Source organism: Rana temporaria, chromosome 5 (genome assembly GCF_905171775.1).
Source record: "Rana temporaria chromosome 5, aRanTem1.1, whole genome shotgun sequence".
NCBI classification, from domain to species: Eukaryota; Metazoa; Chordata; class Amphibia; order Anura; family Ranidae; genus Rana; species Rana temporaria.
In genome coordinates this window covers 52,138,998-52,154,128 of record NC_053493.1, presented here as the reverse complement: position 1 = coordinate 52,154,128, position 15,131 = coordinate 52,138,998, and the positions used below count along the sequence as shown (strand labels likewise).

General features: G+C 43.0%; 1 protein-coding gene across 14 annotated transcripts in view; it reads left to right on the top strand.

Annotated features, from left to right (window-relative positions):
• ABI1 (abl interactor 1) overlaps positions 1–14,826 on the top strand; it is a 131,401-nt gene extending 116,575 nt beyond the window's left edge. For 7 of the 14 annotated variants that reach the window (XM_040352557.1, XM_040352558.1, XM_040352556.1 and 4 more), the window contains 3 exons: positions 4,014–4,100; positions 8,449–8,634; positions 12,114–14,826. In XM_040352557.1, the coding sequence (XP_040208491.1) occupies positions 4,014–4,100; positions 8,449–8,634; positions 12,114–12,289 (449 nt within the window). In that variant the 3' untranslated portion in view covers positions 12,290–14,826. The remainder of the gene's footprint in view (positions 1–4,013; positions 4,101–8,448; positions 8,635–12,113) is intronic. The other 7 variants (XM_040352562.1, XM_040352563.1, XM_040352569.1 and 4 more) reach the window with 1 other exon arrangement.
• The last annotated feature ends 305 nt before the right edge of the window (positions 14,827–15,131 follow it).

Genomic DNA, 15,131 nt, shown 5'->3' with positions numbered 1-15,131 from the left:
TTTAGTGGTAATGACCCTAGGCAGCATCAGATGCGTCCAAAAATGTTTTAAATACCATCAAATTTTTCTCTCAAAGCGACACCTGTCCTAAGAGGAGTATAAGCCTTTTTCATAATTTTGTCTTTACTTTTTTTTTTAAATGCTACTTTCAAGGCTCTGTATCTCCTAGCTTTTACTGTTTGGCATATCAATGATCTGATACTTCAAACTTCACCTGCTGAATTTCTTAAGCTGGATTCAAACTGCTGCATTGCGGTAATGCATGTTCTGCTCATTGGTGTGCCATTTATTCTGAGCGGCTACCAAAAAAACGTTACCAACACAACATGTTGGACAACCCAGCTTAACCCCTTAATGTCGGCACCTCCCGGCCCTTTAAGAGGTTTTCGATCATGTGCCCGCTGATTGGCTGTCACGTGATCGAAAAGCTCCTGATCGCAAGTATATCGTTCTGGAGATATTTACATTGCATGCAGCCAGTGACATCACTGGAGAATGCGCTCTGAAGAAACGGCCACGGGTGCTGTTCCTTTCCGATCCCTGCGCTGGGAGCAGTGGCACCCGCGCATGGGCAGGTGTGACGTTATCGCAGCTCTGACAAATCGGTGACGGAGCCTGCGAATCCAGAAGAAACTCCGGGAAAGATGTCAGCCTTCTCATCGGTGTGTGGGGGCTTCGTTCCAAGGTAAGTATTTCATAATGAGCTAGTATGCGATCCCGGACTAAGTGTACAGTTTTACCACAATACATATATGTGAATGAGACCTCATTGATTTAGGGCACTAAATGTTTCATCAGATTACTTATTTTCCCTCGTGTTGTGATGGAGTCTGCAGTGTCTGATTCTGTGTTGGCACAGTTGTCATGTGTTTATTTGTGGTGCTGATGTGTCTGTGAAATTACTGTTGATCTGCTTGCATCAAGGCCAGGCAGGTGTTCTGTGGGCTGAATCATTCACAAGAATCCAACCTTCACATTCCGTAGGCAGAGTTCCAGAGTCTAAAACATAATTATCAGTGCTGTATAGAAGGTCATTGCCAGATCCTCCTTCCGTACTGCAAGGTCTACAGATACCACTCCAAGTACTCGGGTTCATTCCATTGTTCTCTCCACACAATCGCTTTATCACAATTCACTCCAGCATTCAGGCTCATACAAACACTGTAGGTACAGAACAATAAAGTAAAGTAGGGCACACCAGCCTTGTGCATTGTCCCAAGCAAATTTATTAATAAAACCAGAATAAATTGCTACTCGCAAACAAACATATGGTCGATGAGGCGTTTGGTGTAGCCGCCTGATCGTGATGATCAGTCCAGGACCAATAGTCTCCAGATGGCTATGGAGAAGATATCGGGGCTGACGCAAGACCAAGATGTCTTTTCTGCCTACAGAATGCATAACTGCTCTACATGCACACTGGACGTCTTTTTAGCCACTCCTCGGGGAGTATTTTAGTTTCGTTTTTTTTATTTTGCCTTTTAAAGGGGTTGTAAAGCTTCATGTTTTTTTTACCTTAATGCATTCTATGCATCAAGGTGAAAAAACAATTTGCACTCTCCGGCCCCCCCGAGCCCCAAATCTCTGTGGGCACGATCCCGCGTCGTTCTCTTCATGGCTGATTGGCTCCTCATTCGATAGATTGATAGCAGCGCATCCATTGGCTCCCGCTGCTGTCAATCAAATCCATTGACATAGGGGGCGGGCCGAGTCATACACTCGCCGGCTACGCACGCCGAGTGTATAACACGGGAGCGCACCTGCAAGGTAACCTCGGGAGAGAGCTTCCCAGAGGGGCTTAGCTCTTGCGGGGAGGGAGAGAGCTGCCGTGGGACTCCAGAAGAGGGCGAATCGGGGCCACTCTGTGCAAAACGAACTGCACCGTGGAGGGAAGTATGACACATCGTTTTGTTTAAAAAATGAAATAAACTGAAACTTAAGGCCTCTTTCACACTGGGCGGATCGGTAATGATCCGCCCTGTGCACCTCCGCTTGCTCAGCGGGGATCGCTCCATTGATCCCCGCTGAGCACACTGTGCAGGGACCGCCCTGTCTTTTCTCCGCTCCCCCCTACGGGGGGATCGGATGAACACGGACCGGATGTCCGTGTTCACCCGATCCGCCAGACAGAAGGAAAAGTAGTTTTTTCCTCCGTCACACTTTGGCGGATCGGTGCGGGTCGGATGTCAGCGGGCATGTCACCGCTGACATCCGCGGCTCCATAGAGGAGCACGGAGCGCCCGTACAGGTCCGCAAAAAAAATTACAGACGGACCTGAACGGGCGCTCAGTGTGAAAGAGCCCTTAGTGTCCCTTTTTTAAGGCTCCATTCACACTTGTACTTTGGAGGCCATCTTTGACACAACTTTGGATGGGTGCAACTTGGATGTGACTTGTCCCTCTGCAAAGTTGCACTATTTAATGTAAAAACATTCAGGTATGACATTCATGCAAATTTTGAGAGTTAACATTGAAGTCTGTGGCCCTCCGAGTTTGCATGAAAGTTGGGTCAAAGTAGTGCATGAACTACTTTGAAGTCCCGGTGACTCTCCACACAATGTCTCTCCACAGAATGATCTGTGGGTCGCGGCTGCCGGACCCGCTGATTGGCTCTCTCGTCCAATCGCAGCGCGACCGGTGGGCGGTCCAGAAGCGATTTTAAGTTGCACATGCTGTATATGTATGGTTATCATTGGAAACCATGGGATGCAATTTGTCAATTTCAGTAGCCAGAAAAAAAATTCTTATTCTGGCCAGTGAAATTTAATTGCTAATTGCTTGACCCTGCTAAATGCATTACACACTTTTACAAGCATAAACAGTTTTTTTTTGCCAAATTGCCCCTGCCAGGAGGACGTTGTACCTGAGGCCCAAGGCTACATGCACATGGGCATATCAGTCCATGCAGCTTAGGCAGGCTACTGATTTTTATTTATTTTTTTTGCCCTAGATATCCTGGTGTTGCATACAGCTGCCTATAGATATGGATGGGTGAAAGGGTCTGTACTTGGCTATGCATCAATAGAATCACAAAGTAGCATAAGCGCACAGACGCACTGTCCCAAACGCAAACGCAGGTAGGGTGCACTTGAAACACATCTACTAGTGGGACACACCCATTCAAGTCTATGGGCAGCTATAAGCCGCTCCCAGGACATCCTGGGCACCAGAAATATGCAGTGTTTTTACACGGGTTGGGCAAAGCTGCCCATGTGCCTGGAGCCTAATGGCACGTCTGGATCTTTTTCTCAGTTGCTTGCTTTTCTTGCTATATAATTTTCAACTGCCAGTCAGAAATGAAGGAGGGCTAGATCTCGATGGGTTGCTTTTTGTGCTACAGCAGTCCTTTTGTTTGCAAGATGTCATTAAAAAGCCATTTTCATAGAAAAGACATCCAGTGTACAGAGGTCTGATTTTATTGCAAAAAAAATGTGTGTACAGGTACAATAGCGTCACCTGCAGGCGTGAAGTGGGCATTGTATCTAGATCGTACGCCACATTTACTGTTTTTTAACTTTTTATTCTTACTAGCAGAGGACGTTCTTCTTTTCTTATACTACTAAAGCAACTGAACTTTGTTTTCAGTGAAAATGGAAGTGAAATACAAGGTTTATTTTTTCCTTTTAAGGACCGAGTATGTTTTAACACCCGGACATTGATTTAGCTGTTACTAAAGTCGCATTGTGTTTGTCGCACACAAGGAGAGGCCACACTGTCCTGCACGTTTCACATGGGAACCTTTAAGTGGAAGAGTGCTTAGGAAAACGGTTCCAATTTCATCACACTGCATTAACTTGTATTTCACTACAGTTTTCCTGGAAAACAATGCATGATTTCACAGAATTAAATTGATATCACAGATTGGTAAAACTTTGTAATTTCACGTTGTTCCTTAATTTCTGGTGTTTTTTTGTTTTTATTTTGTTGCTGCTTTTGGTCCTTGTTACTGACTTCTGCCTGTTGTCTCTTCTTTCCTCACTTGTACGTGTCCACTGTTGGTGTCGCTGCTTCCAGTTTCTATCGCTTCTCCCCCTCCCCCAATGCCTCAAATGACTCCACAGATACCTCTCACAGGCTTCGTGGCCAGGGTGCAGGAAAACAGTAAGTCCTTTCCTCTCACTGCTAAGGAGCACCAAGCCTTTGCTCTCACTTGCATGGCCTAGCCAAGATGGCTGCAGAAGTGCGTCTGCCCTTCGCTGGTTCAAGTTTTACAGGGCGGTTCTTCATACAAAGGCCATACAACCGCATGATATGTGGCTTTTGTATGTTTTTAGGGGGTTGCTAAATTTTAACTCACAAGTTGACTTGTATAAATAACCGTTAAGACGATTAACAAACATTCACAGACATCTAGGTAGACTTTTTATTGCCACTTATTGATATAGTTTAAAAGTGGCTCTGTGGTCATTTTGAAAGTACTTAATAGGTAGTGGCTATAAAAAACGGGGGAGCTACGGGTAATTACTGCTGCACATGTGCTGACAAAAAATGGTGTCCTGGGAGGCCTGAAAACAATGTTTTTTTATTTATTATCTAGGAGGGAGGGTCAAGTGATACAAAAGGTAATAACTGTAGGGGAGGGGGGGTTGGTGAGCTAAGGGAGGAAATAAAAGTATAGTTAGGTGAAGGTGGAATAGGCCTCTGAAGAGAAGTTTTATTTCAGGGGTTGCCTAAAAGTGGACAGAGTAGGAGATAGTCGGACAGATTGGGCTATGGCTTTCCAGAGGATGGGAGAGGCTCTGGAGAAGTCCTGGAGGAGGTGACGAGAGAACTAGAGAGAAGGATGTCTTGGGAGGGACCAAGAGAACGATTTGGTTGCCATTTTGAGACTAGGTTAGTGATGTAGCTGGGGACAGAGTTGTGGATGGCTTTTTAAGTTCGTTTTAATTGGTTGGCTGAGTGGAAGCCAGTGAAGGGATTGGCAGAGAGAAGTGGCAGACCCTGAACTGTTGGTAAGATGGATAAGTCGGGCAGCAGGGTTCATGATGGACTGAAGGGGGGGGGGGGGGATAGCCTTTGTGAAGATAAGCCAATGAGGAGGGAGTTGCCAGTAGTCTAGGTGAGAGATAACTTGAGTGAACCAGCAGCTTAGCGGTGTTGTTGGTTAGGAAGGGGTGTATTTTGGACATGTTGAGGCGGCAAGCTTTGGAAAGTGATTGGCTGTGGGCACGAAAGAATAGTTCAGAGTCCAGGATTACATCTATGATGGATATCAACCAGCTCTTGTGTTTTTTAGAGCTTGGCGTGGTCTGTGATGCAGACCATAAGACCTTGATCACACAGGGCGTACTGAAGCGTACACCTGTGGAGGGCCATGTTTACCTGCATGGGCCTGTACAGTTCTGTGCAGGTAGTCCTATTGGTGTCAATTTTGTGTTGGAGACCGCACTGGACTGACTGGCTTGGACACTGCTTCTGGGTGGGTATTCGTGTGGGCAAAAGAAAAGGCATGCCATCTGGTGGTGGATAGTGCCCAGTGATGGATGGTGGGGGATGCTGCCTTTTCTGTGCCTCCTTATGGTCTTTTCAGCATGTAGACTTAAATTAAAAGAAAGAAGCGCCTGGTGTCAAGAGCAATGCTATTTCTAAAGTATGGTTTCATGGATGTTTATTAAAAGGTAGCAACATATACATCAAGCTAAAGTGTTTTAGGGGGAATGTGTTGGCCTAGGCTGCCTATGCAACTAAATCTGGCATCCAAAACCTTGATACTACATAACCATTCTTGGGAATTGTTCCCATCAAATAGTACACAACAGCCCTGAAGAAGAGGGGAGTCTATTCGCTTGAAACGGGTTGGCTTGATGTTTGTGTTGCCACTTTTTAATGTTTTTAAACCATACTTTTAAAAGTTGAATTTTTCTCTGGACACTGGGTGATCCTGTCTTTTGATCTAAGTCTGCATTGGTGTCAATTGGGATGCAGCGGCTGCATGGACACAGATGCTCTTCCCAATCATACATGGGTGCACGGCTACACACACACACACACACACACACACACACACACACACACACACACAGTGCATTCAGGGCCACACACCCGCATACACCTCGGATTTGAAGCATTGTCTGTGTCCATGCGCCTGCTGCATTCTAAGACATCATGGTGACTTTCCTGCACGGGAATGCACAAAACACATTTGCATCCATGGGTGCAGCCTTTCTCAACCTTTATAAAATAGAGGAACCCTCAACATTTTATTTTCAAGGAACCCCTTCCATTATTATTCCATAGAGGGCCCTTTTACATTGGTGGTCTGTGGGATGAATGCCACCTTTGCAGACGGCTATGCATTTGGCTATGCCAAATGGCCATGGACCTAGCCCTATGAAGGCATCATCAGATGAGGTCAGTCTGCCACAGATAGGTCGAGGACTCCCACCAACCTCTGGAGGAACCCTGGTTTAGAACGGATGCTCTATCTAGACTGCGAACTGGTCAAGATTCGCAAAACCCAACGTGCGTTTTTCAGAGCTCTCAGGGCATTGTGCAAGTTTTGTTGGTGCTCATGCCAATACTTGTAGTTTATCATTTTTACCGCACATCTAGCTTTTTATTTTTATTTTTTTACATGGATCACAGAGCCAGCGTTTCTTCCTTAGCCAGGGACAATTTTTTGCAGCATGTTCATTTCAGGCTGCAGAGAGAGATTCCAGATCCTTCCTACAAAACGTTATCATATTTTAAAGAATAAATTTAAAATGCCAAATAAGTTTACATAGATGTCTGTGGGTGTTAACAGCTCTTCTATATACTCCATGTGTTTCGGGTACATTAGTTGTATTGCTCTTTTTAGGTGATTTTATGAAGGTTTTTTTTTTTTTTTTCTTTTTTATAAGGGTTTTTAACCGCGCTGACATTTTGTGATCTTATACAGAATGTTAGTTTGTATTATAACCCTGAGAGAATGTGGTGTTTTTTTTATTTTTTTTATATGTATAGTCCGGTTTTTGAGGAGCAAATCCATATGTATTGGTTGAGATTTTCAGGAAAACTAGAAATCCCATCTGTCCAGGACACCTTTTTCCGCCCCCTTGCCCCCAATCTTCAAGTCATTTGTATTTGATCAGAGAGATCTGGAATTGTTTTTTCTGTAGTAAGAGTTCCTTTGCGCCAAAAGTACGTTATTTTGCATGCGAATCACTGGATTTTAGTTTTCTAAACAAAGACATAAGCTGGCCACAGATGGTTTAAATCTTGGCTGGTTCAGCAGGGACCAGCCAACATTCGTTCATATATGGAGATAGGCTGAATATACCAAAGTTGATCCATCGATCGACTTGGGTAGAACCAGTATGTTGGATTTTCAGTATGCAATTGTCAGCAGCTATAGCTGCTAGCGATAATCATTGTGTTTCCCCCAGTAGGGATGTCTCCCTGTGCCCCGCCCCCACCCTGGAGAATACAACAGCTCTGCAGGGGGGGGGATGCCCCCATTAACATGGACTGTGTTGATGGGGGATCTATGGCCTGCTGTGCTTGAAATGCAGAGTCCCTTGTAAGTCTGTGTAGAGAAACCCCAGACAGCCTTTTCCATTCTTCTTGGAAGTCTAATGTACAATGGAGGCAGCCACAGAGTGTAGCTACAGAAAAAAAGGCAGAGCATGTTGGTGGAACCCCTGCCTGGTTTCACAAGGAATTTGATTTTCAGGCTGTCTGCAGTGCCACCTGCAGGTGGAACATAATAAACCCTGCTCATACATGAATGTTCAAATCACATTTAACTAGTGTCAGTTGTCTGAGCCCATCAGGTAGGAAATGGGAAGAATCAACTGGGATTTAATTGTTTTAACCTGCAATATGCAGTACATTTGCTTAGCTTGGGGTCTTCAGAAATGGATTTAGACTAAGCGTACACTAAAATATAAAAACAAAATGGGAAAGATGATGCTGTCTGCTATGGCTGCATGTCCTCAAATGCATGTTTTTATTCTGCTGCAGTAAATTATTTAACCCTTTAACTTATGATTTGTAGATTAGCATTGATCCAGACCTGTGTAGATCTCCTACCTAGAATATCCTATAGGAAACCTCCACTTAATATACTGCCATGTTGTGGGTGGAAAGTGAGGACATTTTGTGTGCATCATACCTTTGCAGTCTTGCTGTTTACAGCCAGCACTGTGAAGTTCCTCTGACAATCTTATTGTACACATTTCTGCTGCTTGTCTCTTCTTACAGGATTCCTCATTACTGCCTAAGGTAACGAATCAACTGACTTTAAAAAAAAGTATGAGGGAAAAATCAAAGGAGGAACATCACTGTGTTGTATTTTCAGACTGCAAAGGTAGTGAATAGTTTTACCTAAAGACGGGCCCTGGAATCAGCTCAGAAATTACTGTGGAAGTGTTGGCAGTGATTTTTCTTTATGAATTGATTACGGGTCCTAACCAAAGCAAAATAGTTAAACTGTTTTATCTTTTTTTTTTTTCCTTTCTCCCTTAAGTTGCAGATAGCCCTACGCCTCCACCCCCACCTCCACCTGACGAGATCCCAATGTTTGATGATTCTCCTCCCCCTCCACCACCACCTCCGGTGGACTATGAGGATGAAGAGGCCGCTGTGGTTCAGTACAACGATCCATATGCTGACGGAGACCCTGCATGGGCCCCCAAGATCTATACTGAGAAAGGTAAGCGAATATACAACCTCGCTAGTAACTCTTTTGAAGTCATATTACTGGTAGAGTCCATCCCTTTGCACTTATCCAACGGTTTCTCTATAGATTAGAATCATTCTGACATGCAGGCGCTCCCACTAAATGCTTCTTGATCTTGTATATGTTTTAGATTTTTATTTTATTTTTTGTAGAAGTGGTCGTGTTTTTTTTCTGCCATGTCTCATGCCTATTCTCTCTCTCTCTCTCTCTCTCTCTCTCTCTCACACTCACACACACGCGCGCTCTCACTCACTCTCTCTCACTCTCTCACTCTCTCACTCTCTCTCTCTCTCTCTCTCTCTCTCTCTCTCTCTCTCTCTCACTCTCTCACTCTCTCACTCACTCTCTCACTCTCTCACTCTCTCACTCTCTCACTCTCTCACTCTCTCACTCTCTCACTCTCTCACTCACTCTCACTCTCTCACTCTCACTCTCTCACTCTCACTCTCACTCTCACTCTCACTCTCACACACACACTCTCTCTCTCCTCACTCTCACTCTCACTCTCACTCTCACTCTCACTCTCACTCTCACACTCTCACTCTCACTCTCACACTCACTCACACTCTCTCACACTCTCTCTCACTCTCTCTCACTCTCTCTTCCCCCCCCCCCCTCCCCCCGTGGAAAAAGCTCTGCATGGCCTTCGAGGGGCAACATCTCTCATGACCACCTCTTGACAACATTATCAAGGATGCAAATGGTGACAAGAGTATCCATCTTTCCCAGCAGAAGAAATGCAACAGATTGCAGTCTTTTCTTTATGAAACATTCTTTTGTTTCTCTGCTCTCAGCCTCTGTGTGGAGACTCTCCAAGTTTGGCTTGATTCCTAGCCTGATCCTATCCTTAGCAGAACTTCACATTCTAGCCTTGTCGGCTATGTATTTTTCAGGCATAGACAATTGACAGACAGATTTTCTAGCCCAGAAATGTCTGTCCTGGGGGGCGTGGTCTCTACACCCGACATGTTCAGGACCTGTGTGGCAGGTGAGGGATACCGGATATGGATTTCTGGCTTCCAGGTTAAATAAACTGGACAGGTTTGTCTCCAGGTATAGGGATCCATACCACTATACCATTATCTATGAATTTGCTTTCCCAGAGATTCTTCCTAATCTGCTTTGCTAGATCTAGATGAAGGGTAATCTGGTGATCCTCCTTGCTCTGTACTGGCCCCGGCTGATGTGGTACACCAGCCTAGTAGGACTCCTGGCAGACACTCCATTAGCTCCTCCAGATCTTCTGTACTATGGACATATATGCCATTATGCTATATGGTTGCTGGCTTTACTGGCATGGCTGTTGAAGCACCGGTTCTGAAGGACAGAGGTATTTCTGAGTCCGATTCTTCCGGGGCTAAAAGCTAGGAAGTCTGTTTCTCGCAAGCTCTATTTTTGGGCATTAAATGCATACCTCACTTGGGACAGATTCTCTCCTTCCTACAGCGTGGTTCATACCAGCATCTGGCTTGCAGCACTATCAAAAGTCAGTTTTCTGCCCTTTCTATTTTGAGACCACTGGTCTTTGATTTGGATCTTTTTTGCAGGGAGTCACCTCACCCGTTTCATTGCAAAATTGTGGAATCTGAATGTGTGCTTTAGAAACTGCTGATTGAGCCCATCAGGGACATGCCTCTGTCTCTACTCTTGACTACCAGATGCTGTTTGAACTAGTGGCCTTATTCTGCGAGGAATGCTTTTTGGTTTTGCATAGGGACAAGGCGGTGGTGATTTTCAGGACCACACTCTTGTCGAAGGTGATTTATTTATTAATTTTTTTTTTTCTTCAACCAGGACTCTTGTTTTGTCCTCACTCTGTCCAGTTTCCAGTTCACAATGGAAAGGGAATTTTCCCTCAAATGTCTGGATGTGGTTTAGGCTGTAAAAAAATGATCTTGCAGTCACTACTTTCAGGAAGACATATTTTTGTAATCACAGACCTTGTAAGAGTGCAGTGACTTCTTTATCAACCATCCTCTAGGTGCTTCAGGCAATCAAAGATTATGGTCTCAAGGACGTGGTCTGTGAGTGCTTCTTGGGCTTTATGCGTCAAGCATCAGTTTCCCAGTTTTGCAAGGCTTCCAATCTGGTGTTCTAGGCGCATGTTTTACTAAGTGGATGTTGTAGGGTCCTTCAGATGGCTCTTTGAGCTGCATGTAGTACCTAGTTTTCTTGGGTCTGTTAGTGCCTGGTGTGTTTCTCATCCCTCTCACTGCTTTTGGACATCCCGAAGGTTTAAAGTGAGGGGGGGGGGGGGGACATCCTTTACCCTTTTAAAATGTATAAGATGTTATACTTATCTGCTCTGTCCAATGATAATGCACAGCGTGGTCATTTACCACCTCTTCTGGAGTCTCCCATGTGCACTGTTTGCTCCTCCTTCCTGTGGGTACCCCTTGGCAAAGCTGTGTGCTTAGAGGGCACCAGTGCAGGTGTACTTCCCAATCTTGGTTGTGTGCATCCATAAACACACTAACACGGTCCTGGTAAGCCATGCCCCCACTCCTTCCAAGAGCCTATGGCTCCTGGTGCATCTCATGTGAGACCAGGAAGTGGAGGAGTGGTGCTGCAGCTGGGACAACACTGGATCAGTGAGGAGCCGGGTAAGTGTTTAGGTGCAGGGGCAGCTAGGACAAGGAGGGGAGTATTTTTTTTTACCTTAATGAATACGATGAGCTTTAAAGGGGGTTGTAAAGGTTTGTTTTTTATTTTCTAAATAGGTTCTTTTTAAGCTAGTGCATTGTTGGTTCACTAACCTTTTCCCTTGATTTCCCTTCTAATTTTTTTTTTGCCTGAATTTCTCACTTCCTGTTTCTCCTCAGTAAGCTGTTCTGGCTGACTAACCCCCAACCAGAACAGCTCAGATGATAGGGGAAAGCTTACTGAGGAGGAACAGGAAGTGGGGAAATTCAGACAAAGAACAAAAATCATTTAGAAGGGAAATCGAAGGAAAAGGTAATTGAACCAACAATGCACTAGCTTAAAGGAACCTATTTAGAAAATAAAAAATGAACCTTTACAACCCCTTTAATATTGTTAATCAGACATTTTGTCTGGTAGTCCTGAATTGTGAGTGAAAACCATGGGGAAGAGAATACAAATGAGTAACAGAACACACTTCTTGAAAGAAACCTGCACTTGTATGAAAAAATTAAATAAAAATTAAGACTGGAGATTGATTACTACTAATGCATATAATTGAGATGCTTTTAAATACTTGGGAATCCCCATATGTTACATAGCTTCTTTTTTTTTTTTTTTTCAACCATCTATAGCTCTAGTGCATTAGGCTGGCATAGAGTCTTTATATTCTGTTGCCCTAAGTGCTTAACAATGCTTACCGTAGGCTCCTTGCTGATGCACATTGATGATATTTTTGATGCTCTGCATAATTCCCGTCTATTGCATCCTTCTAATTATGAACTTTTTTGTTCTCCACCCAACTTTTGTAGTTGTTGCCATCTATGACTACGCAAAGGACAAAGAGGATGAGCTGTCTTTCATGGAGGGAGCAATCATTTACGTCATTAAGAAAAATGATGATGGCTGGTATGAAGGGGTATCCAACGGCGTCACAGGCCTCTTCCCAGGAAATTACGTGGAGTCGATTATGCACTATGCCGATTAACAAAAAAAAAAAAAGATTCTTAATCTTCAGTACCAAGTCTAATCTGATTTTAAACTTAAGTGTAAGGAGTAACGTCTTCATACATATAAACTGTGTTTTTTACAGGTTTTTTTTTTCTTCTCCTATTTAACCCTAAAGGGTTTTTAGACCTAATAAAGCTGTGTCTGGGAAAACGTCTACCCATAAGCCTTGAGATGAATTTGGTTTGTAGACATCACAAAACCTGGCACCAGTTTATGCTTTCTCTCCACATCTGCAACATTTTTTTTTTTTCCTTTTTTGAATATTTTTTTTAATTCCTCTGACTGGCGTGAATAGTCCAATGGACCATAGGGGTGTAGTATAATATCAAAATCATGAATCATTTTTGAGCCGCATACGCATATGTTTTACTTGAGACCTAAAGTATATTTTTCCGTGCCGCATGAAAACTAACACTACGTTAGAATACCATTTAACATTTGGACTTGAATGATAACTGCTGGTCATATTTTTTATTAGGCAACTGTTCATTCTTAATATTAAAATATTTGATTTTAAGGCATGCGTTCAGAAAAAAAAATTATATGTACTGTTTTATTCATTTTTTTTTTTTTCTTTCAACCCCACAATGCTTCCAATTTATTGTAATTATCATAAGTCTTCACGAGTTGTTGAGTCTTAAAAGTGTCCCATTTGTGAGAAGAAAATGGTTGTGATCTGTATATTTTTCATACTGCTTCACCTCAAGAAGGCCATCGTGAATTTCCCCGTCTTTCAGTACAGAAACACCAAAGTTATTTCTCAATTAAAGCGGCCATTAGTCTTTGCAAGGTTTCCCGTGATACAGAGCCAAAAGATAGACAGTGTTGTTTAAAGGCACAATCCTTCTGGAAAGTAGTACAAGAGGAGGAGACACTTCCAGAAAACATATATAATATATATATTTTTTTTGTATTTGGAAAGTATGTGATCTTATTCTGTTTCCAATAAACTGTATTCGTACTCCATGATCAGCAACGGAGCTGATTTCACTGCATGACTTAAATTTGAGTGGATGTTTTAAATGTATAAACGATTGCACCTTTTACAACCTTTAACATGAATCGATTTTGTACTTAATCAGTTAAATTCTGTAATATCGGCATCTATGCTGTCATGAGAGCGGCATGGCTAATACTTGATGGTCAAAACCACTTATAGGTGACATGGCACAAAACGGATTGTAGAGGGAGATCATTGCCCAAGGAATAGTTAATAGGTTGACTATTTTTTTTTAATTGTCCCCATCTTTTTTCTCCAGTAAGGGTCATTGCTGTCCTACCAGTTTTCTTGGAATGATGAGGACCATCAATCCATACTGTGGTGGGGAACTATAATTTTATTGTAAGACGTGGCAATGTACATGTAAGAAAATGTAGAACAAAAAAATCCCTGTCTTCAATATTCTTTACAGCGCACAAAAAAAGGTCTTGGTCTACCATATACCAGTGATGGCGAACCTTGGCACCCCAGATGTTTTGGAACAGCATTTCCCACGATGCTCATACACTGTAGCATCATGGGGGGGAAATATTGTTTCAAAACATCTGGGGTGCCAAGGTTCCCCATCACTGCCATATATGATGCTAGATTCCATTTACTGAGTTGGCATTGCTTCAACAAATCTTTAGCAACCTATTTGTTGGATGTAGCTTGACCTCCTTCCTATCCCATTGGTGGAGCTGGCACGGCCTTCTTGACCTTCAGCTGGGTTAACATGAATGTGGCAGCTGTTGACTTTGCCATCTTTACATCCATAGCTTTTTAAAAACTTTAAAGGTAGCAGAGAGCAAAGGAAAATGTCTAGTCGAATAGGATTACAGTCACAAGTACTGTGTTTTTTTTTTTTTTTAGTAGTGCAGTTGGAACTACGTACGTCACATTTGAGCAGGTAATATTATTTCGTCCATATATATTTATGTATATGGATTATGGGTGTCTCTTAAGCATAACATGCTTATTTTTAACATTCCAAAAGATTGCCAACCAATGTTGCATTGAAGGAAGCGGACAGTGCCAAGATCTCACAGGGCCATTCATATAGTGGCAATGCTTTGCATGAGACCTTTGATCCAGTAGTCAAATTTTACTGCACATTTTGAAGGGGGGGGGAAGATAAGGGACCAACCAGTTTTACGTAAGGTCACTTTAAATCTGACCTAAAACCTATTACGAGCTTGGTGTATAGTCAAGCTGCACAAACCACAAGACTTCACTGATTGGACAAGTAATGTTTGCACTGAAGTATTACACTGCGAATTTATGAATCCGCTCTCTGACCATATATTGCTGTACCCATAAAGTATTACACGCCGCTCTTCATAGGCCTTTTGGAAATGCTTTTTATATAATTGCAGAATCATGTTTAGCACGATTTATAAATCATGTCATTACTGCCAATGTTTGGTTTTCACTGAGTTATTTAACGGAAAATACTTCTGATTTATAGATTGTGGGGTTAGTTAAACAAAGTTAGGAAAAATAGAAAAAAAATAAAAATATATCTCAAAGCTTCACTGATTTTTTTTTTTTTTTATATGCAGTCTGTGACCAGGGTGTGAGTGAAATTTACTGCTTGTTAAAATGATCCTGTCACCACAATTACTGCTGTTGATTTTATACGGCACCTAGATGGGTATTGGCAAGGCTGCAGCTAAGGACCTCTGCTGACACTGTGGGGTTGATTTGAGGCTGGGTTCACGTATATATGTGAATTAATCCGCATGACATGTGATTGTGACCGTCTCTCAAAGGAGCTGGTTTATACATTGCCGGGGGGAGGGGTCCATGGGGCACTTTCAGAAAGGGTCCTGTGCGTTTT